Source organism: Pseudophryne corroboree, chromosome 3 (genome assembly GCF_028390025.1).
Source record: "Pseudophryne corroboree isolate aPseCor3 chromosome 3, aPseCor3.hap2, whole genome shotgun sequence".
NCBI classification, from domain to species: domain Eukaryota; kingdom Metazoa; phylum Chordata; class Amphibia; order Anura; family Myobatrachidae; genus Pseudophryne; species Pseudophryne corroboree.
The window spans coordinates 672,260,830-672,285,747 of record NC_086446.1 but is presented as its reverse complement, the minus strand read 5'-3'; the positions used below and the strand labels follow the sequence as shown (position 1 = coordinate 672,285,747).

Sequence of the window (24,918 nt, the reverse complement as noted above, 5' to 3'; positions counted from 1 at the left end):
AGTTGATCGCTCCCTAGCAGTTTTTAGCATCCGTGCAAACGCTATGCCGCCGCTCACTGGGAGTGTATTTTAGCTTAGCAGAAGTGCAAACGGTTGTATCGCAGAGCGCCTGCAAAAAAAAATTGTGTAGTTTCAGAGTAGCTCAAGCCCTACTCAGCGCTTGCGATCACTTCAGACTATTCAGTTCCGGATTTGACGTCACACACCCGCCCAGCCACGCCTGCGTTTTTCCGAACACTCCCTGAAAACGGTCAGTAGCCACCCAGAAAAGCCCACTTCATGTCAATCACTCTGCGGCAACCAGTGCGAATGAAATGCATCGCTAGACCCTGTGCAAAACTGCATTGTTCGTTGTGTCCGTATGTCGCGCGTGCGCATTGCGCCGCATACGCATGCGCAGAACTGTCATTTTTTTGCCTGATCGCTGCGCTGAGAACAAATGCAGCTAGCGATCAACTCGGAATGACCACCAGTGTGTACCAAACTTAAATGTTCCCAGTACTCGGATGCTCTTATGTATTGTACAACGGTATAGGTTTATATCACTATGATGGGGCATACTAAGGATATACTGAACACTAGTTCCACTCGGGGTTTGGTATATTAAGTCAACATTCATAATGTTGTGATGGTGACAATGTCAACATGTTCAGCATGTTGAGACTCGTGTCAACATGGTCACAATGTCGACAATTAATTTTTAATGTATCCCTATATATATATATATATATGTATAACTAATTTTTAATGTAACCCTGATGCTAATGCCTATGTTCAGTATGTTGAGTACCATCAGAAGAAAAGCACTGCTTATGTGGATGTTTTATGTAATAAAAAAAAATACTGTTTATACCTGTAATAGAACCGATTTGCAAAATCATGTGCTTACAGTGCCTCTGCCATGGGAGCAAATATGGATACACCATACCTCCCAACATGACCCTCTCCAGGAGGGACAACATGCTCTGCTCCTGGATTTTTCTCTTCATTTATGATTGCCAGCACCTGTTCTGAACAGGTTAATGGATAAGAAATGTGTTTCATCACAGGTGATGGCAATCATACATTAAGAAGGAAGCCCAGGAGCAGAGCATTCTATCCCTCCTGGAGAGGGTCATGTTAGGAGGTATGATACACTGTAACAAGGAAACACAAAGGAGTAAACACACTTTATAACAATGGTTCCCAAACTCAGTCCTCAAGGACCCTCAACAGATCACGTTTTCCAGGTCTCCTCACATACAGTGAAATAATTAGCTCCACCTGTGGATCTTTTAAAATGAGTACACCTGTGCACCTGCTGGGTGAGATGTAAAACATGAAATGTTGGGGAACTACTGCTTTATAAAGATGGACCTACAGCACATACCTGGGCGAAAGCAGAGGCAACAAAAGCAAGTAACGTTGCATCTTGGTAGAACCATGCTGCTCTGCAAGTAGGGGAGATGAGAGCGGTGTGTCCTAGCTCAAATCTAAATTATAGTGTAAAAATACAGTTGTCGTTTGTGAGCCACCTGCAAAAGCAGTACGTAGTTACCCTGCAAGCAAAAAATAGTAATAATATTTGCACCCATGGCATTGAAGCATGGCTTGTTCCAGGTGCAGATTTATTTATTTTTTGCTTTGTGCTCTTAATTCAGAATCCGTCCCAATACTTGGTTGCTGAGTGGAGAAATGGTATTTCCCAGACCTCATATGTTTATAGTTATTATAACACATATTCACTTTAGAATAGATGCTACATTAGTTAGTTAGGTGATGATTATTGGTAGTTCTCCATAATATCCCTCTAATCCGATACACCTATGAATTACGGGCTGGGTACGAAATCCCGGCAGTTAGTATCCTTATGGTCAGGATGCTGAGCGTGGCATCCTGGTGGTCAAAATCCTGATGATCCTGGTAAGTGTTTTAACCCCTACCCTCTCCCTAGTGCCAAACCATTTTCCATAACTCTAACCTCTGTGCTTACCTTCAGGATCTGCTGCAGTCATGCTGTCTGTATCCTGACTGCATGCCTGAATTATACAGGTTCTGTTTCTGTCTAAATAAATTTCTCCTGGTCTTAATAAGCCACAGAACCGGTGTAAATGATAGGTGTCCCAGATTAAAGGGATATCATGGCAACCTTAATTATTGGGGAGGGAAAATGTGACATTCTTTGCGTTATATAAACTACAAATTTGAGCATATTATATAAAAAGGAAAAAAAAAACAACTCAATCAAAATTAATTTGTATATCATATGAGTAATATAAACACAATAAGTGCCAACCATTTATCCTAAACCACAGACATCCATCTAATCTGCACATACACACTACAATGAAACACAGCTGCTTATTTATCCCTGTATTTAACGATTTCTAAATTAAGACCAGTGTGTTTATTATTGTTTTTTCTGTATGTATATATGTGTATTCTAGCCGTTACATAAGCAGTTTTTTTTATTTAAAAGTCTACTAATGAGAATTTTGTAGGGTAAACGACACTCCCTTTAAAAAAAAGCACCAGTCTGACAAATTGATTCCCATTTCCTTGTTAAAAAGAAAAAGCCAAATCATGTGAGATTCGGCTTTTCCTACAGCTTCCCAATCAGATAAAGACTGCTCACTAAAGTGGGGTTGAATAGCATCTCCTCAATGGGCAGCATCATGCAGTAGCTTAAGTACATTTTACTTACATTTTGTTGCAGTTTGAAAACTTTGACTAGGTAAATATTTATCTTTTCCAAAGATTCTGCAAGAAATAATCACAAGTGCAGCGCTGCAAATGGACAAGAAGAAGTCAGACTTTATAGCTGGGGTAAGTATTTAATGCTGGAGAACAGAACAGGGATTGTTGAGATAATTAATCCTGTTGTGCAGGTCCCCTGCATTCCAACTCCTTTTTGTTTTAGTTATTTCTAAGAGATGGCAGCACTTTGTACTTTATGCTTTCTGGTAGTCTTCTGGCAGGGAAAGACCTATCCAGGTGTAGGTATATAAGCTTGTTTGAAGTGTTTTTGTTCTATATTAGCAGCAATATTGGGGAACCACATAACCCAGAATTGTGCTATTGTAATTATTTCTATACAGTTTTTTTTAGTACTCTGTTGCTATAAAGCTCCTTACTGTGACGTAAGTGTTAATAATAATAATAATAATAATTATTACTTTATTTTCCATAGTACTAATAAATTCTTTCCTTTATGACTTGACCTGCACAAACTGTCCCCAATGCAAACACTGCTAGAGCAGTATGTTGTCCAAGGACATTTGACAGAAAACAGTGGGAAAAATGTTGGTTTTATTTGCAATTCTCAAAGTGTATTATGCCCTGATTGCCAATAGACTGTTATGTAGAAAATGTTGTTTTACTCAGAACAAAATTGATGACAATTTTATGTTCATAAAAGTTGTTTTTCAACCATTTAAACTCCGTTTACTTGTTTTTCATGGTTAGGGTATACAATCCCCCCAGGTATAGTGGTAACAGGATTATGTACAGGTGTAGTATTGCAGCTAAAGCACAAATGTTTCTGAATGTGTTATTGTGTTACAATCTATCCCTGTTTATGGAATCTAATGACCTTTACAGCAGTTTGTGGGTCACTAATATTTGCTATTCTGGTTGCAGCTTTTTAATTTCTTGTTTTTATGCTCTGTATGTGACAAAAGAGACTGTTGTTTTATAGACTGGGCGAACGTTCAGAGAAATTATTTTAAAATACTGTACTTTCTGCACCTGTTACTAACTCATTCACCAGCTACACATCATCTCCATGTAATAATTTATCCTTTTAGATATGGATACTTGATCATTCTCTTGGTTTTTATTCAGCAGCACGTATGTTATTATATTGTGTCGCCTATTTCAGGTATGTCTGGGAGGTTCCCATGTCTGACTTTATGGAGTGGACTGTACGTAGAGGGTTAATGTAAAATATGCGCTGTATAGCCTGCTCTAGTACTTCTGAATGAATAATCGGTGGGTTTTTCCCCCCTGTAAAACACTTTTTATTTATATATTTATATATATATATATATATATATATATATATATATATATATATATATATATATATATATATATATATATATATATATTTAGCAATCTCAATAAATGAACTATGAATGTGACTGTACGGGTGGTATTCAATTCTTTTCACCCCCTTCCTCACCCGTTCTGTTTCTGCTGATGGGAGTGGCATAATCATTTTAGCTCGCTACCCCCGCAGTAGTGAGGGCACCCAACCCATTACGCAGCTAAACCTGACTACTATGGGTGCGATACGCGTGATAACAGGGATCACTTTAGAAAGGAGTTTGGGTATGAAATATCATTTGAATACCACCCAAAAAGTTAAAGGATCGTTTATACCCAGCAGCAGGCATTTTTTTTAACCCTTTGTACATCTGTGACTATAGGGGGTCATTCAGACATGTTCACACGCTAGGATTTTTTGCTGTGCTGCGATCAGGTCAGAACTGTGTATGCACCGCAATGCGCAGGCGCGTTGTACGGGTACAAAGCGGATCGTTGCTGGGCGATGGATTGTACGAAGAATCCATTCGCACAGCCAATCGCAAGGAGACTGACTGGAAGAAGGCGTTTATGGGTGTCAACTTGACCGTTTTCTGGAAGTTTTTGGAAAAACGCAGGCGTGTCCAAGCGTTTACAGGGCGGGTGTCTGACGTCCGTTCCGGCCCCGGACAGGCTGAAGTGATTGCAGCGGCTGAGTAAGTCCTGGGCTACTCAAACTGCACAAAACTTTTTTGTACCACTCGGCTGTAGATGCGTTCGCACACTTGCAAAACAAAAATACTCTCCTATGGGCGCCGATTATCTGTTCGCAGCAGTGCAAAAAACCCCTAGCGAGCGATCATGTCTGAATTAGGCCCATAGACTCTACAGCCACCCAACAGTGAGCTGTCTGTCATACAGTGTGTACTGTTCTTTTATAATATCCATGTGACGTGTAGAGAGGATACAGCCTATTTAGTATGTAATAACATTACTTCTCAACCCGGGACTCACTGGGGGTTATTTACAGTTAAGAAAATAGTGCCCAGTCAGACCTGATCTGCTTTCATGTCTAGCTTGACTCACTAAATTCTTCAAAACTAATTATGTTGTTTGGTTGTGGTGGGTGATTTTGTTCTTTTTGAATATTATTTTGTTTGTTTTTTAGTTATTTACACTGTGACCCAGGTGTTTATGGAGCTGATTCAGAGATACACCAAGTCCACTTTTCTTTCCTTAGTAACTAAGGGACTCATTTATCAACGAGTGATAAAACTTGTTGTCGATGGTAAAACTTGTTTGGTATGATTTAAATGGTGCTCCAGCCAATCAGGTCCCAATTGTCATTTTTCAAACACGTGATACTGTGACAGTTAGGAACTGAACACATGACAGTTAGGAGCTTATTTCCTGGAGCACCATTTATCATACCCAACATGTTTTATCACTCAATGATAAAAGTGAGCCCCTCAGCATGCTTACAGTAGGTGCTGCATACGCAACTTTCAGCAAGTACGTGTGACACAGAGCTGTGCACACTGACGTATCTATAATGGGTGCAGTGTGTGCGGTGCATACGGGCCCCTGGGTCCAGAGGGGGCCTACACCGCACCCATTTCTTCTATACTTACCTTCCCGGTGTCCATCGGTGACTGTGTGCAGCTGTCACCGCCGCTGCTAGTGCACTGAGCACTGTAGACTCTGGCACAGTGCCAGAGTCTATAGCGCGTGTGCAGGACTCCAAATGGCATGGTGGCACTGTGCCAGAGTCTCAGCGCTGAGAGTGCTAACAATGGCGGTGACGGCTACAGGAGAGGAGGGGACCCACACATGGAGTCTGCACACGGGTCCCCTCCTCTCTAGAAACGCCGCTGGCTGTACACCTCTCATTTGCAGATACGTTTGTTTCACTGGGTGGTGAGTTAAATCGCACATAAGATAAGTGTTCCGTGGGCATGCAGACACTGAATGTAGGCTACGCAGAGGTCAGAAATCATGTGACTCATTTGCACCAAATATAGAGCTGCTACAAATACGTGCAGTTCCTGATCACAGATACTTACACAAATAGATGTATATGGGACTTGTGTGTCTGCCCAGATGTCACCAACTTGGGATATTTAGGTGACAGGTGAAGATCCACATTTTATTGCCAAGCACGCAACGTGCTTGCAGCTCTGAATCAGCAACATATCTGTATGTACAGTATGTCATACTTGCCAACTTTGCACCTGGTTGGCACATAGCGGCATGGTGACTGCAAAGGTGGGCTGTCCGGTGGCATGGTCACGTCATGGTGGCTCTGCCCCATTATACAGTGCAGAGAAAACAGGCATTGTTTGTTTAGCAGGGTCAGGGCTGCGATGGCATGATTCTGCAAGAATCACATCATTAGGCACCCTCAGACTGCCCACGTGTGCTCTGTAAGTGGATGCCACAGGGGGTGAGAGCGACTGGATGGGGGGTGCAGGAGACTTGTCCACCGTTCCAGGGGGTAGGGAAGGGGGAGGGGCTAGAGCGCCATCCTATTTTTGGATGTCTCCCGGCAAGGATGATGCAATTATGCTGAATAAGTGCTTCTATACTGTATACATATCTTGCAAGACCTGGGAGTAATTTTAACTATTCATCTATAAGAAGTATCAATGTAGAAATTCCAAAGGATAAGAAGAAACAGTGGAGATAAAAAAATGCAGACATAGTTAATTGCTTGTCAGATACAGTAACTTGGTGGAGAGAGAGCATGCCAGCAGGTGAGCATTAAGGGGCTTATTCAGAGGTGGGCTCTAAAGGCTCCTCCACGGCATCTATGTGCGCAGCGGCAGTGCAAAATTATGCAAAAAGCCGCAAGAGGCAGCTTAAGTAAAAAGATGCAAATTGACGGCTTCTCTGATCCGCTGCTGCTTCCATCTGAGTAACAGCCCTGTTACTAGGGATTCCCAGCAAAATCACGCTGCCAGGGCCAGTAAAGCTGCATCCAAGGACAGCCATTGGTTTCAGCATGCCCAGAAAGCACAGCCGATATGCCACCACTTTCTGGAACAATCCGTTTTGCTGCCCCGTCACCACCCCCAAATGCCAGCAGTATGTCAGTGTCAATCATGCTGCGGTTTTTGGGGCACTGCAACCAATGTTGCGGGACCAGATCTGCACATGCGCGGTGCAGCTCCTGCACATGTGCTGAACATTAAATCAGAGATTTACATATACTGTACTGTATATTGTATTTACGTCAATCTCCGCATCAGGCCCTAAGACGAGGAGTGGTATGTGTACGAATGTCCGTGGGCCTGGGCCTCTCTACCATAGCAACAAAAAAGAAACAAACCGGTGCAGTGCATGTGTAGAGTAAGAAACGCTGGCCCCTGCTTTATGGAGTGTCCATTGTGCTCTATTCCGGAGATACCGTTACTACAGCCCACATAATGCTGACCTGACCTATCCCAGAGGTTCACAAACTCTGTTCTCAAGGCACCCTAACAGTCCAGGTTTTAGGTATATCCATGGCTCAGCACAGATGGTTAAATCAAATTGACCGAGGTACTAAGTAAGTCACCTGTGGCCAAGCATGGATATATTAAAAACCTAACAGATAGAGAACCAGGAGGCAGTGGCGCAGAGGGCAGGGTGGAGCGTGTACCAAATTACAGGCCTGGGCTGCTGGAGGGGCGCAAGTCCACTTCTAATGGTGTATATGCCCATTACGTTGCAAACCAGTAACGAGTCCCAGCAGCGTGTGTCCACAGGCCCTAAGGGAACGTCATGGTGAGTCGCTGAGGCGAAGTAGTAGCGCCGAGGTGTATAATCTCCTTCCTATCACACACACACACACACACACACACACACACACACACACACACCTCCTCAGGCTAGTGCTGAATGCGCTGTATCTCTCCTCCTCGCTGGCTCAGTAGGCATGCGTGAGATCTCTCTATTACCACAACATCTCCTGTGCAGCCCAGAGCAGACAGCCACGGACAGCGCTGTCCCTGCTGTGATGAATGGGCAGTGGCACCTGCAGATGTCAGAACGGTCAGCACGCTGATATGCCAGGAAATGTATCAACTATCTTGTAGATAACAGTGCCGGTATAGATGGGGGCGCCCCTGTTGTTGAACACGCTTTTCATTCATACATGAAGGGGAGAAGCAGTATCAGTGCACATAATGTGTGCTGATACCACTTCACCCCCATAACGACATTTAATTAAAGATGAGCAGGTCTGGTTCTCTGACATAGGGGATCTGAGTCCAGCTCTCAAAACGAGGGTAAACACCATCTTCCCATTGTCTCATTTTGTGTGTTTTGGCTTGCATATAGAAGTCCATCACCGCATTCGGGCGCCATTTCACAAGTGAGATCCGATAGCGTAGGCAGGGCTCTTACTGAAAGTTAGCAGCAGATATTGTAGGGCACGGTCAGTGTCCCTTCAAGTCTTTATAGGCATGGGCTCTGTCAGTGTGGAGGAGGGACACTGTGAAGAAAGCAGTGCATAGTCACAGGTCCCTTCAACTCTGTATAGACGGGTGGTCTACAGCAGTGGTTTCCAAACTTTTTTGAATCACGGCGCCCTAGAATATCAGAATTTATTTCACGGCACCCCTAGGCCAAAAATTTCTTATTGAGAAATTTAGAAAGAAATATTACATTAAGTAGATCGCGTTTATATGTCATCCTTAGGGTCAGTTGTGTGGTGAGGGACAATATTTGCTTCTATTTGGCCACATATTTTATGACTGGCAGCCACCAGCACTGGTTTTGCCTATTATATTGGCCATGAATAATTTGAATTGGTCCTGGACCACCAACCCAGGGCACCCCTGCAAGTGTCCCGAGGCACCCCAGGGAGCCACGGCACACAGTTTGGGAACCTCTGGTCTACAGTATGCCGACTGACGGGATCCCGGCGCACAGCATACCGGCGCCGGGATCCCGACAGCCAGCATATCGACACTTATTCTCCCTCGTGGGGGTCCACGACCCCCCTGGAGGGAGAATAAAATAGCGTGGCGCGCCACCGTGCCCGTAGCGTGGCAAGCGCAGTGAGCCCGCAAGGGGCTTATTTGCGCTCGCCACACTGTCGGTAAGCCGGCGCTTGGGCTCCCGGCGCCGGTATGCTGGTCGCCGGGAGCCCGACCGCCGGCATATCGTAGTGAACCCGTATAGACAGGGATACTGTTTCTGTGTGGCAGGGACGTGCGGGTGAGGTAAATGGCTGGCTAGTACAGGAGCCAGTTTTACACACACTATATGACCCCAAGAGTACATGTGGGCATTGTACACAGGTGCAATAGTCTATACAGTACATGTGGGCATTATACACAGGTGCAATAGTATATACAGTACATGTGGGCATTATATTCAGATGCAGCAGTATATACATGTGGGCATTATACACAGGTGCAGCAGCATATACATGTGGGCATTATACACAGGTGCAATAGTATATACAGTACATGTGGGCATTATACTCAGATGCAGCAGTATATACATGTGGGCATTATACACAGGTGCAGCAGTATATACATGTGGGCATTATACACAGGTGCAGCAGTATATACTGTTGGAAATTTATTGAGTTTTGATCAGAGATGCATAGAAAGGTAGGCAGGGGAGGCACTACCTCACCTATCATAGGGCCTTATTCAGGTTTGTTAGAAAACTAAAAAGCAAGCAACTGGGCAAAACAATGGTGCACTGCAAGCGGGGCAGATGTAACGTGCAGAGAGATTTAGATTAAGCAGCTAGTATTTACCCTGCACAGAAACAATATAACCCACCCAAATCTAAATCTTTCTGCACATGTTACATCTGTCCCTGTTTTCTTTGGGATGCAGTTAAAATACCAGCTGTCGGGATCCCAGTGATCAGGAGACCAATACCAGAATCGAGATAGCCGGTAAAATACCGCCGGACAGAAACTCGACACGACCACCGAAGTGGGACTATAACCTGTGGTGAGTGAAGCGAGCCCGCAAGGGGACTCCTTACCTCGCTGCCAGGATTCAGATACCGACAGCCATTATCCTGTTGGTAAAACATACAGATTCCCTTTTTTTGGTTTGCTTGCCCACATGGACTTTTTACACAATAATTTTGACTATAAAAAAATATTAGAATAATACAAAAAACATATGTATATATTTGTATTTTGCATATACTATATATAGTCAAACCTCTGGAATATACTGTAGTATGACAGGAAAGGCTCTGCCTCACCTGACCGCAGTACACTGCTAAACAAAACATTTTGACATCTGGTGGGGTCTAAAAGAATTGCCCAAAATGAGTGACCTCTCTACTGCGACTCCATCTGATATGGTCAACATCCAAAGAATGGTAGAGGATTATTTTAACAGCATACAAATATTCATGTCCGACAGTCCCTTTGAGCACTTGAAGGAAAAATTGGTAAGTTGGAGACCCTTGTACAAATTGGCTAACCTACTTAAGGAGAAGAGTATAGGCCCTTTAAAGGACAAGAGGGGAGTCTTAATCAAAAATGATAATGACATAGCAAACAAACTAAAGGTTTTTTTTTCAACTGTATTTACCAGAGAGGACCAAATGCTGGGTCTAACACAAAATCTCAACAAATATAATGTCCCACTGCTAAATGCTTATTTATGTGAGGAGGTAGTCTGTGATCGATTACAAAAAGTTAAAGATTTAATAAGTCACCTGGTCCCGATGGAATTCACCCGAGGGTTCTTATGGAGCTGCACGCTGAACTAGCAAGACCTCTATTTTTGATCTTCATGGATTCGATTAAATCGGGTATGGTTCCCAAAGACTGGCGTATATCGAAGGTAGTGCCGATATTTAAAAAGGGGAGCAAAGCTGAACCAGGTAATTATAGACCAGTTAATCTTACATCTATAGTGGGGAAAGTATTGGAAGTATTCTAAGGGACAGTATTCAAAAGTTCCTTGAAGCAAATAAGGTCATTAAAAGGAACCAACATGGATTTGTGAAGGACAGATCATGTAAGACCAACTTACTTGGCTTTCATGAAACAATAAGTGCGAACCTGGATCAGGGTAAGGAGGTGGATATAATCTTTTTAAACTTTGCCAAAGCGTCTTACCTACAAGCTACAAGAAATAGGACTAGGGAGCACAATATGCACTTGGGTCAGTAATTGGTTAGATAATAGGGAGCAGCGCGTTGTGGTCAATGGATCATTTTCAAATTGGACTAAAGTACTAAGTGGTGTGCCACAAGGGTCTGTACTTGGACCACTTTTGTTCAACATTTTCATCCAGGGCCGGCGACAGGGGGGGGTCAAAGGGGACACCTGTACCGGGCCCCAAGACTAAGAGGGGCCCCAGGGATACACCACTTAGTGGTCGGCAGGGATGTTAGTCATCTTGTCCAGATAGGGCAGCGACCTGTAGAGAGTGACAGGAGCCTCTCACACACACTGACTGTGTGGCGCGAGTGTGCACCCGCTCTTCCGGGTCCAGCTCAGTAATGGGACATGGCAGCTCCCCTGACTAGGATTCCCGTGCCCTGTGCCGGCCTCTTCTGGAGGGGTGTGAGGTCTGCATGGTACCTGCTGTGCAGTGTTCGGGTCTAGGTACTGGGGAGTGCAGCGCAGGTGAGTCTTTCCTTATGTTAAGAGTGGCTTATATATAATCTGAGGGGGCCCCAGAGACAACACTGTACCCGGGCCCCAAGATTTCTGTTTCCAGCCCTGTTTTCATCAACAACCTAACAGTAGGTCTAGAGAGCATGGTATCAATTTTCGCAGACAACACCAAATTGTGTAAGGTTATAAATACGGAGGGGGATGCTGAGTCTCTTCAGAACGACTTAACTAAACTGGAAGCATAGGCAGCAAAATGGAGAATGAGATTCAACACAGACAAGTGTAAGGTAATGCACTGTGGGGGCAAGACCAAAAATAACACCTACATACTAAATGGGGTAATATTAGGGAATTCTGCACTGGAAAAAGACTTAGGGGTTCACATAGATAACAAATTAAGCAGCAGTACCCATAGTAGGACTGCAGCAAAAAAGACTAATAAGATATTAGCATGCATAAAATGGGGAATTGATGCAAGGGACGAGAGTATTATACTCCCATTATATAAATCACTAGTGAGGCCTCATCTTGAATACTGTGTGCAATTGTGGGCACCATATTACAAAAAGGATATCCTAGAGCTAGAAAAGGTTCAGAGGCGGGTGACCAAACTAATCAAGGGCATGGAGACGCTGGAATACGAGGAAAGGCTTGCAAGGCTAGGCATGTTTACATTGGAAAAAGAGGAGACTAAGAGGGGACATGATCAACATCTACAAATATATAAGGGGTCAATACACAGAGCTTGGGAGGGACCTGTTTTCTATAAGATCAGCACAGAGAACACGTGGTCACTCGCTTAGGTTAGAGGAGAGGAGTTTCCGCACTTTGAGGCGAAAAGGTTTTTCCACAGTAAGGACAATACGTGTTTGGAATTCCCTGCCTGAGAGAGTAGTAACTGCGGACTCAGTCAACACCTTTTAAGAATGGGTTAGATAAATTCATATTGGATAAAGATATTCAGGGTTATGGTGCGTAGGCACGCATTATAGTTAATATAACTAGTCCTAACATAAAAATAACTAGTCCTATAATAAGACTGCATAGGAGATTACAAATAGGTTGAACTCGATGGATAATTGTCTTTTTTCAACCTTAGTTACTATGTTACTATGTTACTTAAGCTGCCCACCATCCAGTGTGTACTCTGAAAGAGTTTTCAGCACAGCCAGGAACCTTGTCAGTGATCGTTGTAGGAGGCAACTTCCTCAAAATGTGAAAAAGATGATGATCATAAAAATGAACTACAAATTCCACGAAGAAGACCTTTATCAGCAATTACATCACAGTACAGAGGCACCTGCAATAGTGGATTGCATACCCTGTGAAGTTGATGTACACACTGATGAGGGTTGGGACGAGGATGGCAATTACATCTTGCTACTGTAAAGATCATTGCTAGCCCTGTCATCTGCCAATTGGCTGTTTTGTGGGGACCCAAACAAACCAAGCACTTCAGCCACAAGTTTGTCTCTGATTTTGCATTGATTGTAAAGTCTGCCACAGTCTGAAGGAAGTGCTCAACAAAGCACACTGCATTTAAGGGCAGCGGATTGCTGTGTGTGGGCACCTGTTCCTGGATCCTGCCTGCCACTGTCTGTGTGCTGTGATCTTTCTATTTATTTATTTATTTATTTATTTATTTATTTTTTGTATGGGGGGCATCAAATCACAGCCTTGCCACGGGTCCCAAAAATCCTACTTTCGGCCCTGGTATGGCCTCCAATGTGAGCGATAAAGCACCTGAATTTGCAACCACAGCAGTGACACACATGTGACACTTCCATAACATGCCCATAAGATCATCTCCAGGCGCATAGCCACCCTGGTGAAGTGTGTTATCTACAGGAGCGCTTCCCATCAGGCTGTTTATATTGCTTCTGAAGCCACCATATGCCCCACCGTCTGGGGACCACTCATTTCTGTATGCCTCAGTCTTTAATACTCCATCCCAGTAGCCAGAAACCACTCAAAGTGCAGCTCCTGGTGGTAGCTCCGTTCACTATTGCACTTTACAAATTGTTCTGCAGAATATATATCGGGATCTTGCTATTATTATAAACATCTGCATTGGCAGCTGTCTAACAGCCTCCTGTGCGGAATTCCATCTTTTACAGTTCTTTTGCAGTTTTCAGACCCTCTTTGTGTTGGTCTTTCCGATTAACACAGTGGTTCCCAAACTCTGTCCTCAAGGACCCCTAATGGTTCACGTTTTCCAGGTCACCCGGCAAGTGCTCTGTGTATGACCAACTGTGACCTTTTAGAAATCCAAAGGTGACCTAGAAAACGTGAACTGTTAGGGGCCCTTGTGGACTGAGGGGTCTATTTACTAATGGACAGATTTAATAATGTAAATTTTTTCCCAAAATAATGTGAAAAAGGCTGTTCACACCCTCTTCACAATTCATATTTTAGTATCACCTGGATGTATTAAAGGGCTTTTGGAGCAGTTTTCAGGAAAAATTGCTCCAAACACTTTAAATCACTTTTTAGTAACCAGATCACATTCCGCCATACTTTTAATGGGAAATGCGATCTGGACAAATTTACTATAAAAAAAAAAAAATACTGCAGTGAGCCCTGTGATAATTATGCCAGCTTCAGCCCAGGACTGTTTCTAACCAATTTGGCTCCAAGTGCGAGATTTAAAAATGCGCACCTCCCCCCCCCCCCCCCCATAGATATAAAAAAATAAAGATTTGCGCACCCGGCAAGGGGGCATGGTCTTGCTAAAATGGGTGTGGCCTCACCTGAAAAGACTACCTTTCACCCCAGTTTTTGACCCTGCACCAGCAGATCATGGCCACCACAGGGCAAAAAAATTAATTCCACCATATTATGCCACACACCGCAATGCCCTTGATGCATTATGCCCTACAGTAAAGCTTCTGATTACTTTTAAATTATCTGCTTGTTGCCAAGGGTTTCACGTGCTGTTTGTCCTGCTGATTACCAGGGGTTTCATGCTCTGGGATCCATGCTGGTTGCCAGGGGTTTCATGCTCTGGGCCGTGTGTCATGATCATTGCCAGGACTGTGCAATGTCACTTGCAAGGGCTGTCTGCAGTCTCCTAGCACACCATCACCTCCCTGTCTGTCGTGTCTCAGCACGCATCGTCTCCCCCTTCATTCTATGGAGGGTATCTGATTACCCACTGTCAATGACCGCTGGGGGTAATTGGATCACCGGGGGCTAGCTTATTAGCCCCGATACTGGCATTTATCGGGGATTAAGCTTCTGGTGCCTCAGGCACTGGAAGCATAATCCACGATAAGTGTTCTGCTGGAGCTATGCTAATGCATGGGATTGGGGATTTATCCCCGTTTCCATGTATTATCGCATGATCGCGGTTCCAATTTCGGCCAATCCAGCTCCTGCCTCTCCCTTCATTCTGTGCCTGTGTGTGTGCTCCCCCTTATTCTTTACCTCTCTGTGTGTACCCCTCTCCCCATTCATTCTGTGCCTGTGTGTGCCCCCCCATTATATGCCTGTGTGTACCCCCCACCCCCTTTTATTCTTTGTCTGTGTGCGCCCTCCCACCCCCTTATTCTATGCCTCTCTGTGTGTCTGGTCTCTCCCCCTCCCCCCCTCAACTCTCAACTTCAGCAAGGACAGGAGCAGGAGGGGATGGTGAGGACTGGACAGACAGAAGCTCAGGGAGCATGACGATGGCATCCCAGTCATGCTCCCGGCAGCAGCCCTAGCGAGGAGGGATGCTAGGAGCTGCCGTAGTAATGCCACCGAGCACCATGGCGGGTCTTGCTCGGTGGCGAATTTGTGTCAGGTGGCGGCTGCGGGACAGTGGTGGTGCATGGGCGGGATCAATGCACCCTGCTTGCCCCATGGTTGTTGTTGTTACGTCACTGCCCTCCTGCCTAGTACTCCGTTTTGGGGGTGGAGTTTCACATAATGACGCTGTTGCGTCGCAACGCAACTGCATCATTCCGTGAAACACCGCACCCCCGAACAGAGTACTTGTGAGGAGGAAAAGCTGTGAAGGGACAAAGTGCCGCGGCGGGCGCCCTGTGCGGTTGCGCGACTCGTCCGCCGCAAGAAACTGCACTGCTTCAGCTGGTGTAATCACAGGGCTCACTGTGAATCGTGAACTCCTGCACAGCTTTCTCTGGCAGAGAAAGCTGTGCAGGAACCCAGCAGTGTAATCAGCTGTGTGTGTCCGATGGACACACAGGTTGATCTGTTTAATAAAAATAAATCATACTTGGTTACCCAGGGACCAGTGATCGATTGTCCGGTTCGGGCTGCCAGCCATCAGGGCTCCTTGCTGCTCCTGTGAACCCTGGTGTAGTAAAGTGATGCTGCAAAGTGGCAGCCCACTTTCTGCTGCTGTGAGCCCTGATGACTGGCAGCCCAGGTGTTGGTGAGTATGATTGTGGCATGGGGGGTGGGTCATTGCACCGGAGAAGGGGTGCCGGCGGTAGTGGTAGCAGCAACTACAGAGTGGCATCGCAGGCATAAGCTCTGTCCCTGCATGCAATAATTGATACATCCATGCATTGTAATCAATTAGTGCATTGCAGATTGGGATGATATTATCACAGCACATCCACAGATTAGAATGGTGATAAATCGGCTCCTAAGCATTGGCAAGAGCTAAAGTGGACGGAGATAAAGTACCAACCAGCTACTAAGTCATTTTTCAAAACAGGCTGTAACATGTCATTTGGGAGTTAATTGACTGATACTTTTTCCCTGTCCACTTTATCTCCATCCAAGGCTTAGTAAATAGACAGAATCAATTTGACCCAGCACCAGTCAGTTGTCTAAATACCGGCTGTTTTTAGGGTGGGTATACTCGCCCCACCTGGACTAAAGTATGCAAAGAAATTCCTCTAAGTGGAGGGAAAAAAAAGATTTGGATTCGGAGGACACCGCCGAGACAAGTCAAAGGCGGGGAAAAGCGTAAATCTGACCGGGAGCATACGAGCCGGGAACTAAACAGTCCCCCAAACCGAGCACCTAACGGGATTTCTGCACTATAGAATATATCGGTGCGTTGATGGGATCGGTAAACGCATCACTGCAATTGTGACACGTATTACAGAGAAGCATCCTATGACTGGGGAAACAGAGCTGGATGCTGCGGTGGTCTCTACGTTTGTCCCTCCGGATAGGACTGCAATTAAAAGGATTGTGCACCAGCAGTCGGGAGGACCTTATTAAACCTTTGGACTTCGTGGATGGGTAAAGTGCTTTTGCACCTTTCTTATAAAGTGACTTTTACCCTGCTGACAAAATATTTAACAGCATTCCCTATCTATAATGAACAAGCCTCTCATGGTCTAAAATCCAATAATTGTTATATATTTTTCTTTTTTTGGGACATTTTATACCGGCCGGCAATTTATATAAAGTTTTAAGTATGCTCTAGACATATTACAGATGGTAATCATTGTTTTAAATGTGTTATTTTACATGAATCCTATTAAATTTGAACCAGTGGTATAACACAATGTAACTCCTTAGATCTTCTTTATAAGGGGCAGAGCCTCATCTGTCAAACTCCAGTATACTCCTCCAGAGTTTTGACAAGAAAAATTATTAAAATAATAAAAAGGAGATATTTATAACTTTATACATATCATATTTGTAATGTTCTGTAGTTAAAACTACCCAAATGTCCAGCGCTTCACTGGAAACACAGGGACCAGTGCCGTAACTAGACATTTTAGCGCTGTGTGCAAGAAACCGCATCAGTGTCCCCAGGTTCGTGGCTTCATAGGGAAGGTGCATGGCTACAAAATAATACCAAGTCATATTACACTGTACAGTAGTCTCCATTATTCAAATTACACCACACAGTAGCGTCACTTACACACGTTTCGTCATGCAGAGTCCCCCTTTTCTCACGTTACGCCAGGCAGAGTCCGAGTGAGAGAGAGCATTATACTTCCCTTTTGACCAGCCGACAGACCTCTCCTCTCTTCCTTCCCGCCCTATGCTGCAGTTCTTCGCAGGGCACTGTGGGTGGGCTGGGGGAAGGCTGGCAGAGACATCATCTCTCCAGAAAACGGGGAGGAGGGGGAGCTGCAGTGGCTGCGACCGCAATTTATATTGTGGTTGCAGCAATTGTGGATGACCCGCTGCCTTTGCAGCCTGGCTGTGAAAGCAGGCCCACCATGAGCATGTTTTTAATCGGAGCGGCTGCGTGACGGTCTGGCCTCATCTGTGTTGGCCAGATCACTCCACTTCAACGGTAAAGGACTTCCACACAATAGATGAGCCCAAGGGTACATGTGGGCATTATACACAGGTGCAGCAGTATATACATGTGGGTATTATACACAGATGCAGCAGTATATATACATGGTATATATACATGTGGGTATTATACACAGATGCAGCAGTATATACTGCTGGAAATGTAGAGAAATTTGATCAGAGATGTGCGGAAAAGAGAAGCAGGTGAGGCACTGCCTCACTTGCCATATACTTTTTACTCCAGAGATTTGAATATAAAAATTATTAGACTAATACAAATAAGATATTTATACTATATTCTTTGTGTTTGTCATATACTTTATATAGTCGAAACTCTGGCATATACTAGAGTATGACAGGAAAGGCTCACAGCACATCACTGGATTCATCCCAAACTGTCAGAAAATAAGATGATATTGAAGTATCTATTGCTGCTATACTGTCCCATCTTGAATCTAATGCAAAGCGCATAACCGGGTTGGTGCAGAGAACAGGTGGCAATGAAAATGCAATACTCTCTTTACAAAATACCATTGTGTCTCAATCCTAGGTCATTTTACAGCACTGTGCAAAAGTTTTAGGCAGGTATGGAAAAAATGCTGCAAAGTAAGAATGCTATTAAAAATAGAAGTGTTAATAGTACATTTTCAATCGATTTTTTTTACATAACGCAAAGTGAATGTACAGAAGAGAAATCTAAATCAAGTCAATATTTTATGTGACCACGCTTTGCCTTCAAGACCACATTCATTTTTCTAGGTACACTTGTACACAGTTTTTGAAGGAGCTCAGCAGGGGGATTGGTGCAAACATCTTGGAGTACTAACCACAGATCATCTGTGGCTGTAGGCTGGCTCAAATCCTTCTAGCTCTTCATGTAATCTCAGACAGAATCAATGATGCTGCGATTTGGGGGCCATATCATCACTTCCAGGACTCCTTGTTCTTCTTTACACTGAATATAGTTCTTAATGACATTGGTTGTGTGTTTGGGGTCATTGTTCTGCTGCAGAATAAATTTGGAGCCAATCAGACTCCTACCTGATGGTATTGCATGATGGATAAGTACCTGCCTGTATTTCTCAGCATTGAGGACCTCATTAATTCTGACCAAATCCCGACTCCATTTGCTAAAATGAAACCCCAAACTTGCCAGGAACCTCCACCATGCTTCATTGTTGCCTGCAGACACTCATTATTGTACTGCTCTCCAGCCCTTTGGCTGTAACAGAAGGCAGATTGTTAGCCAAACAGGGGTGTAGCGAGGGTGGCTCCAATGGAGCGCGAGCTCCGGGCGCTGAAAAAGTTAGAGGGCGCGCTGCAGTTGCCTGATCCACCTGCTTTACTGCGGGACACTGTACAGGCAGAGCAGGAGGAGGAGAAGCAGAGGGGCGCACACTGACTCGAGACTAGGTAGGGAACAGGGCAGGCCAGAGGCGACGGCAGGAGACACTGGCTGCCAGCACATGCCGGAGCTCTGCCACCCTCTTTATATGTCTCACTATCTACTTGTAGCTGTGCAACAGGCTTACTTCTGTCCTGCAGCATCACTCTCTGCCGCCACTGCTGCAGCACCTCTCTCTGCCCTAGCTGCTACAAACCTCTCTCTTCCCCAGCTGCTGCTGCTGTTGCAGTACTTCTCTCTGCATTAAAAGCTGCAGAGTAACATGTATAAGCGGCTCTACTATGGCATAATGTGCTCATTGCCAGGGTTTCATGATCTGGGTGTCATGCTCATTGCTAGGAGTGTGTAATGCTCATTGCCAGGGGTTTTCATGCTCTACGGGTCATGATGCCACCATCGTTATCCGCTGCCGGCACTTCCCGGCTCCCTGTCAGACAGACGCTAGAGGTCAAGTATGACCTCTAGCATCTGTCTCCTCAAAGACAGCGGTCATTTTTGTATGGACTTTTAGCAGACTGACATGTGGGCGGCTAGTCCACATGGGAGTCTGCAGTGTTAACGGCGGTGGCCCTGCAGCCCTTCACCTACAAGCCTCCGCAGGGGCTGTAGTAAGGCTAAGTGTGGTCACACCTAATATTGATTTGATTTAAATTTCTCTTCTGTTCATTCACTTTGCATTTTGTTAGTTGATAAAAATAAACTATTAACATTTCTATTTTTGAAAGCATTCTTACTTTGCAGAATTTTTTCCACACCTGCCTAAAACTTTTGCACAGTATTGTATATCACAATTGTGGAAACAATCTCCGGTGTTGATTTAATGCAGGTGTTCTATAGTTCATACTAAAAGAGGGCACAATCAATATTGAGTGAACTTATAGGATGGGACCTGACAGACTTTCTTAGTGTTAACCCTGGTGATTTGCTAGGTTCCTTGATTTCTGTGATTTAAAGTATTTTTATTTTGATGGCTTATTGTAAAGTTAAATCTCTCACAACCTGAGACTTTAAAAAAAAAATTTTTCTGGATTTCTCTTTTTCTATTACTTCAAAACGTAGAATTTACCCCTAGTTGTAAACTTCTTTGAGTGAAATACCAGATTTACCTTGCAATAAGCTAAACTGAAAGTAGATAGCTACTGTACATTGCCTTTTAATCCAACGCTTTCTCAAATCTCTGCAATTGCGTCATCCCCCTCTAAATAATGAAGCTGTATATGGAAATATTGTTGTTCTCAGTAACTTTATTGGCTCTATGGACACCTGATAATTTACACCAGAGGTTTTCAAATGTGGTCCTCCCCAATGGACCAGGTTTTAAGTATGTCCATGGCTCAGTACAGATGGTTAACTCAAACTGGCTGAGGTACTAATTAACTTGCCAATGGCCAAGCATGGATATACTTAAAACCTGGACCGTTGGGGTGCCTTGAGGACAGCGTTTGAGAACCTCTGACTTACACTGTATCGGCTGTACTCTATATAATAAAATTATATCAGACCATGACCCATCTCTCAAAGCCCATCCTACTAAATGCTTTTGTTGATTCCCTTTTTTCCAGAGTGAGTGTTTTAAGGAATATTTGAAACCTAATTGGATGTATTATGCTACATAGAACATTAGGATGAACCTGTACTTTTTTTCGAGAGCATTGTTGACAGGTCCTGTAACTATTTAGTTATCTAAAAGCAATAGAGAACATGAGGAGAAATTACACACTTTACATAGTAGACTTGAATATTCTTACTAATCTAATTTAATTGGCCCAGCTGACACTAATAAAGTATTTTTATGCTATAAATACACGTCTTGGAAACTTTTCTGTTGCCAGAAGTTAAGAAGAAAGTTGACTTTTTAAGAACTAATTTAATAATAATAATAATAATAATAATAATAATAATTTGATTTATATAGCGCTCTTTCTCCAACAGGACTCAAGGCGCTTTACAGATATCAAAAACAATGCACATGATACAGAGGATTTGAGTAATACAACAATAGACAAGCAACACAGACATAAAAGAAAACCTTAAGCACACAGAAAGCATAATGCAGGATTGGTGTAGGCATTTTGGGTAATAACTTCCAAGGGTTGTGTATTCCACCCTCACAAGGTACCAGGTGCGGCAGCCATCTTGGGCGCTCAGCGTAGGATTACCAAGGGTGGAATAGTCAACCCCTAGAAGAGATGACACAAAATGGGAGTGATTTCAGAGTCCCACAGTTCAGAGTAGGGTTCAATCAAAACCATCAGGCCTATGTATTTTTCATCCCATCCACAAGTGTACCATATGGGGAAGCCATGTTGGGCGCACTTTGAAGGTTACACTGTGGGAGGTGAGCCATAAAAGGGCCAAGTTCATATATGGGAAGACTGATGCTTATGTAGTAGTATGATGTACCCTGCATGTAGGGCACAATGGAAAGGTGTGCAATCTGTGGAGGTAAACATTACAGGAAAAACACATGGGGGTAAATTTACTAAGATGGGAGTTCTATTTAAGATGGGATGTTGCCCATAGCAACCAATCAGATTCTACTTCGCATTTATCTAGCACCCTCTAGAAGATAATACCTGGAATATGATTGGTTGCTATGGGCAACATCCCATCTTAAATAGAACTCCCATCTTAGTAAATTTACCCCATGGTGGGGTGGAAGCGAGCAATGAAGAGAAGGAGAAAAAAAAAACACAATAGCAGGTAACTAGTGGCAGAAGTAGGATTGGGATAACATTTTGATCAGATCTTAGTACGGGTGGGTAGGAGAATGTGGGGGGCAAACTGAGAAGCAATGGGGATGTCCTTGCTGAGCCTGGTCCTGGAGCTGTGCCCCCACAGTTCACTGTTCATCTTGGTTAGGAGAAGTGGAGAAGTGAGCCAGTGGAGAAGCTGCCCATGGAAACCAATCAGCTGCTCTGTATACTCTTATAGTATGGAAATTATAAATGTTTCATCAGTGCTGATTGGTTGCCATGGGCAACCTCTCCACTGGCTCACCTCTCCACTTTTATCACTGCTTAGTACATCTCCCCCTATCAGAAAACGTGATGGAACAATCAATACAAGAAAGTAAAATGAAAACCGGAGAATGGAAATTTAGGTGTGAACTAATGATGCTGGGGGAGGGAGAATGATGGGAGCATGAAGTTGAGGCAGTAGAGAGAAAGTGGATGGCAAGAGAGGATTACTAGGAAATACTGAATAGTAGGCAGTGGGGGTGGGTTTTAGCAGGTACTATTTACCCAGGCCCATGCCTGATGGAGGTGCCCAAGTCCCGTCCTCCTTTTACCTGGCAGCAGCACTTGCAGCTCTTCCCCTCAGCCCAGTACACACTGCTGTGTGCTGGGCTGCAGTGTGGCCAGGGTGGCACTAATAGTACTGTTTTTTCTGTATTCTGTATTTAAGTGTGCAAGGCCACGCCTCCCATGATTAGACCACGCCCCCTGAAATGTTCCCGGGCCCGGCCAGGCTCTCTACTGCCCTGCACGTAGGAGAAAGTACAAGAAAGGTGTGGGGTGATGTGAGCTAGCAGGTTTTAGGAATCAGGGTATTGGTGATGGGAGCAAAAACATTACTGTATGTTGCAATTTAAGCAATGACTGATAATTGAAATAGGATTGAGCCCAGACTTTGTGAAAGGATAAAAAAGCAGTTTCTGAAAATGCTTGAAATATGCTCTATCCCGTGTGTGTGTGTGTGTGTGTGTGTGTGTGTGTGTGTGTGTGTGTGTGTGTGTGTGTACCATCATATAGGAGGCAAAATTAGGACTTTTCCAAGAAGCCATGTAGCCGCACTTATGATGTGCCCGTGCTTAGGGGAAAATAGGAATTTAATACCTACCGGTAATTCTTTTTTTCCTAGTCCCTAGTGGATACTGGGGTCCTGCACTTTAGCACCATGGGGCAAAAATCAGATCCACTGGAGCCCGGTACTTCAAAACCCCCAGTGTGTATACTGGCTCCTCCCCTCCATGCCCCCCCCTCCCAACAGACCCAGTCCAGGAAAACTGTGCCCGAGGAGACGGACATAACACAAGAGAAGAACAATACAACAGAGTAAATGGAGAGGATGGATACAGCTGGTAAATTATCTTCCATCGAAAAAACATAATAAAATCAATGTGTCCTATCCATAAAATTAAACTTTCTGGTTAATATCTTGTTTCCCTTCTCGACATTTATTAATTTATTAACCGTTTCTTATATCGCACAGCATATTCCGTTGCGCTTTACAATTATAGACATTGCAGCCCATTTATATTCCTACTATTCTTTAAATTCAGCAACTCCTGGTGATGAGACATTTTTGGTTTTCTCCTCTCTGAAGCAAACGTACTGACATTGACTCCTTAGCAAATGGATGCTCTTCATCCAGATACAGGCGGAACTCAGAAAATTAGAATATCGTGCAAAAGTTCATTTATTTCAGTAATTCTACTTAAAAGGTAAAACTAATATATTATATAGACTCATTACATGCAAAGTGAGATATTTTAAGCCTTTATTTGTTATAATTTTAAAGACTGTGTCTTACAGCTGAAGATAACCCCAAATCCGAAATCTCAGAAACTTAGAATATACCATAAAATCAAATATAAAAAAAAAAAAAGTATTTTAAATACAGATATGTCTGCCCTCTGAAAAGTAGAATCATGCATATGTACTCAGTACTTGATTTGGGCCCCTTTTGCATAAATTACTGCCCCAATGCGGTGTGGCATGGATTCTATCAGCCTGTGGCACACCTGAGGTGTTATGGAAGACCAGGATGCTTCAATAGCGGCCTTCAGCTCTTCTGCATTGTTCGGTCTCATGTCTCATCTGTCTTTTGGCAATGCCCCATAGATTCTCTACAGGGGTTCAGGTCAGGTGAGTGTGGGGGAGCTTCACAAGGAGTGGGCTGAGATTAGAGTTAGTGCATCAAGAGCCAGCACACACAGACGGATCCTGGACATGGGCTTCAAATGTCGTATTCCTCTTGTCAAGCCGGTCCTGAACAACAAACAACATCAGAAGCATCTTACCTGGGCTAAAGAAAAAAGAACTGGTCTGTTGTTCAGTGGTCCAAAGTCCTCTTCTGATGAGAGCAAATTCTGCATCTCATTTGGAAACCAATGTCCCAGAGTATGGAGGCAGAATGGAGAGGCACACAATCCAAGATGCTTGAAGTCCAGTGTGAAGTTTCCACAGTCTGTATTGATTTGGGGAGCCATGTCATCTGCTGGTGTTGGTCCACTGTGCTTTATTAAGTCCAGAGTTGACTCAGCCATCTACCAGGACATTTTAGAGCACTTCATGCTTCCTTCAGCAGACAGGCTTCATGGAGATGCTGACTTAATTTTCCAGCAAGACTTGGCACCTGCCCACACTGCCAAAAGTACCAAAACATGGTTCAATGACCATGGGATTACTGTGCTGGATTGGCCAGCAAACTCACCTGAACTGAACCCCATAGAGAATCTATGGGGCATTGCCAAGAGACAGATGAGAGACATGAGAAGGAACAATGCAGAAGAGCTGAAGATCGCTATTGAAGCATCCTGGTCTTCCATAACACCTCAGCAGTGCCACAGGCTGATAGAATTCATGCTACGCCGCATTGAGCAAGTAATTCATTCAAAAGGGGAACAAACTAAGTAGTGAGTACATATGCATGATTATACTTTTCAGAGGGCTGACATTTCTGTATTTAAAAT

The 24,918-nt window shown here is 44.0% G+C and overlaps 1 protein-coding gene across 5 annotated transcripts in view; it reads left to right on the top strand.

Moving 5' to 3' along the window:
- Nucleotides 1-1,292: 1,292 nt before the first annotated feature.
- Nucleotides 1,293-24,918, top strand: part of LOC135056556 (solute carrier family 2, facilitated glucose transporter member 9-like) — a 286,898-nt gene continuing 263,272 nt past the window's right edge. Inside the window, exons 1-2 of one of the 5 annotated variants that reach the window (XM_063961893.1) lie at nucleotides 1,293-1,394; nucleotides 2,737-2,805. In XM_063961893.1, coding sequence (XP_063817963.1) covers nucleotides 2,773-2,805 — 33 coding nt within the window. In that variant the 5' untranslated portion in view covers nucleotides 1,293-1,394; nucleotides 2,737-2,772. Of the gene's footprint in view, nucleotides 1,455-1,786; nucleotides 1,903-2,736; nucleotides 2,806-24,918 lie in introns of those variants that run through there. The other 4 variants (XM_063961890.1, XM_063961891.1, XM_063961894.1 and 1 more) reach the window with 4 other exon arrangements.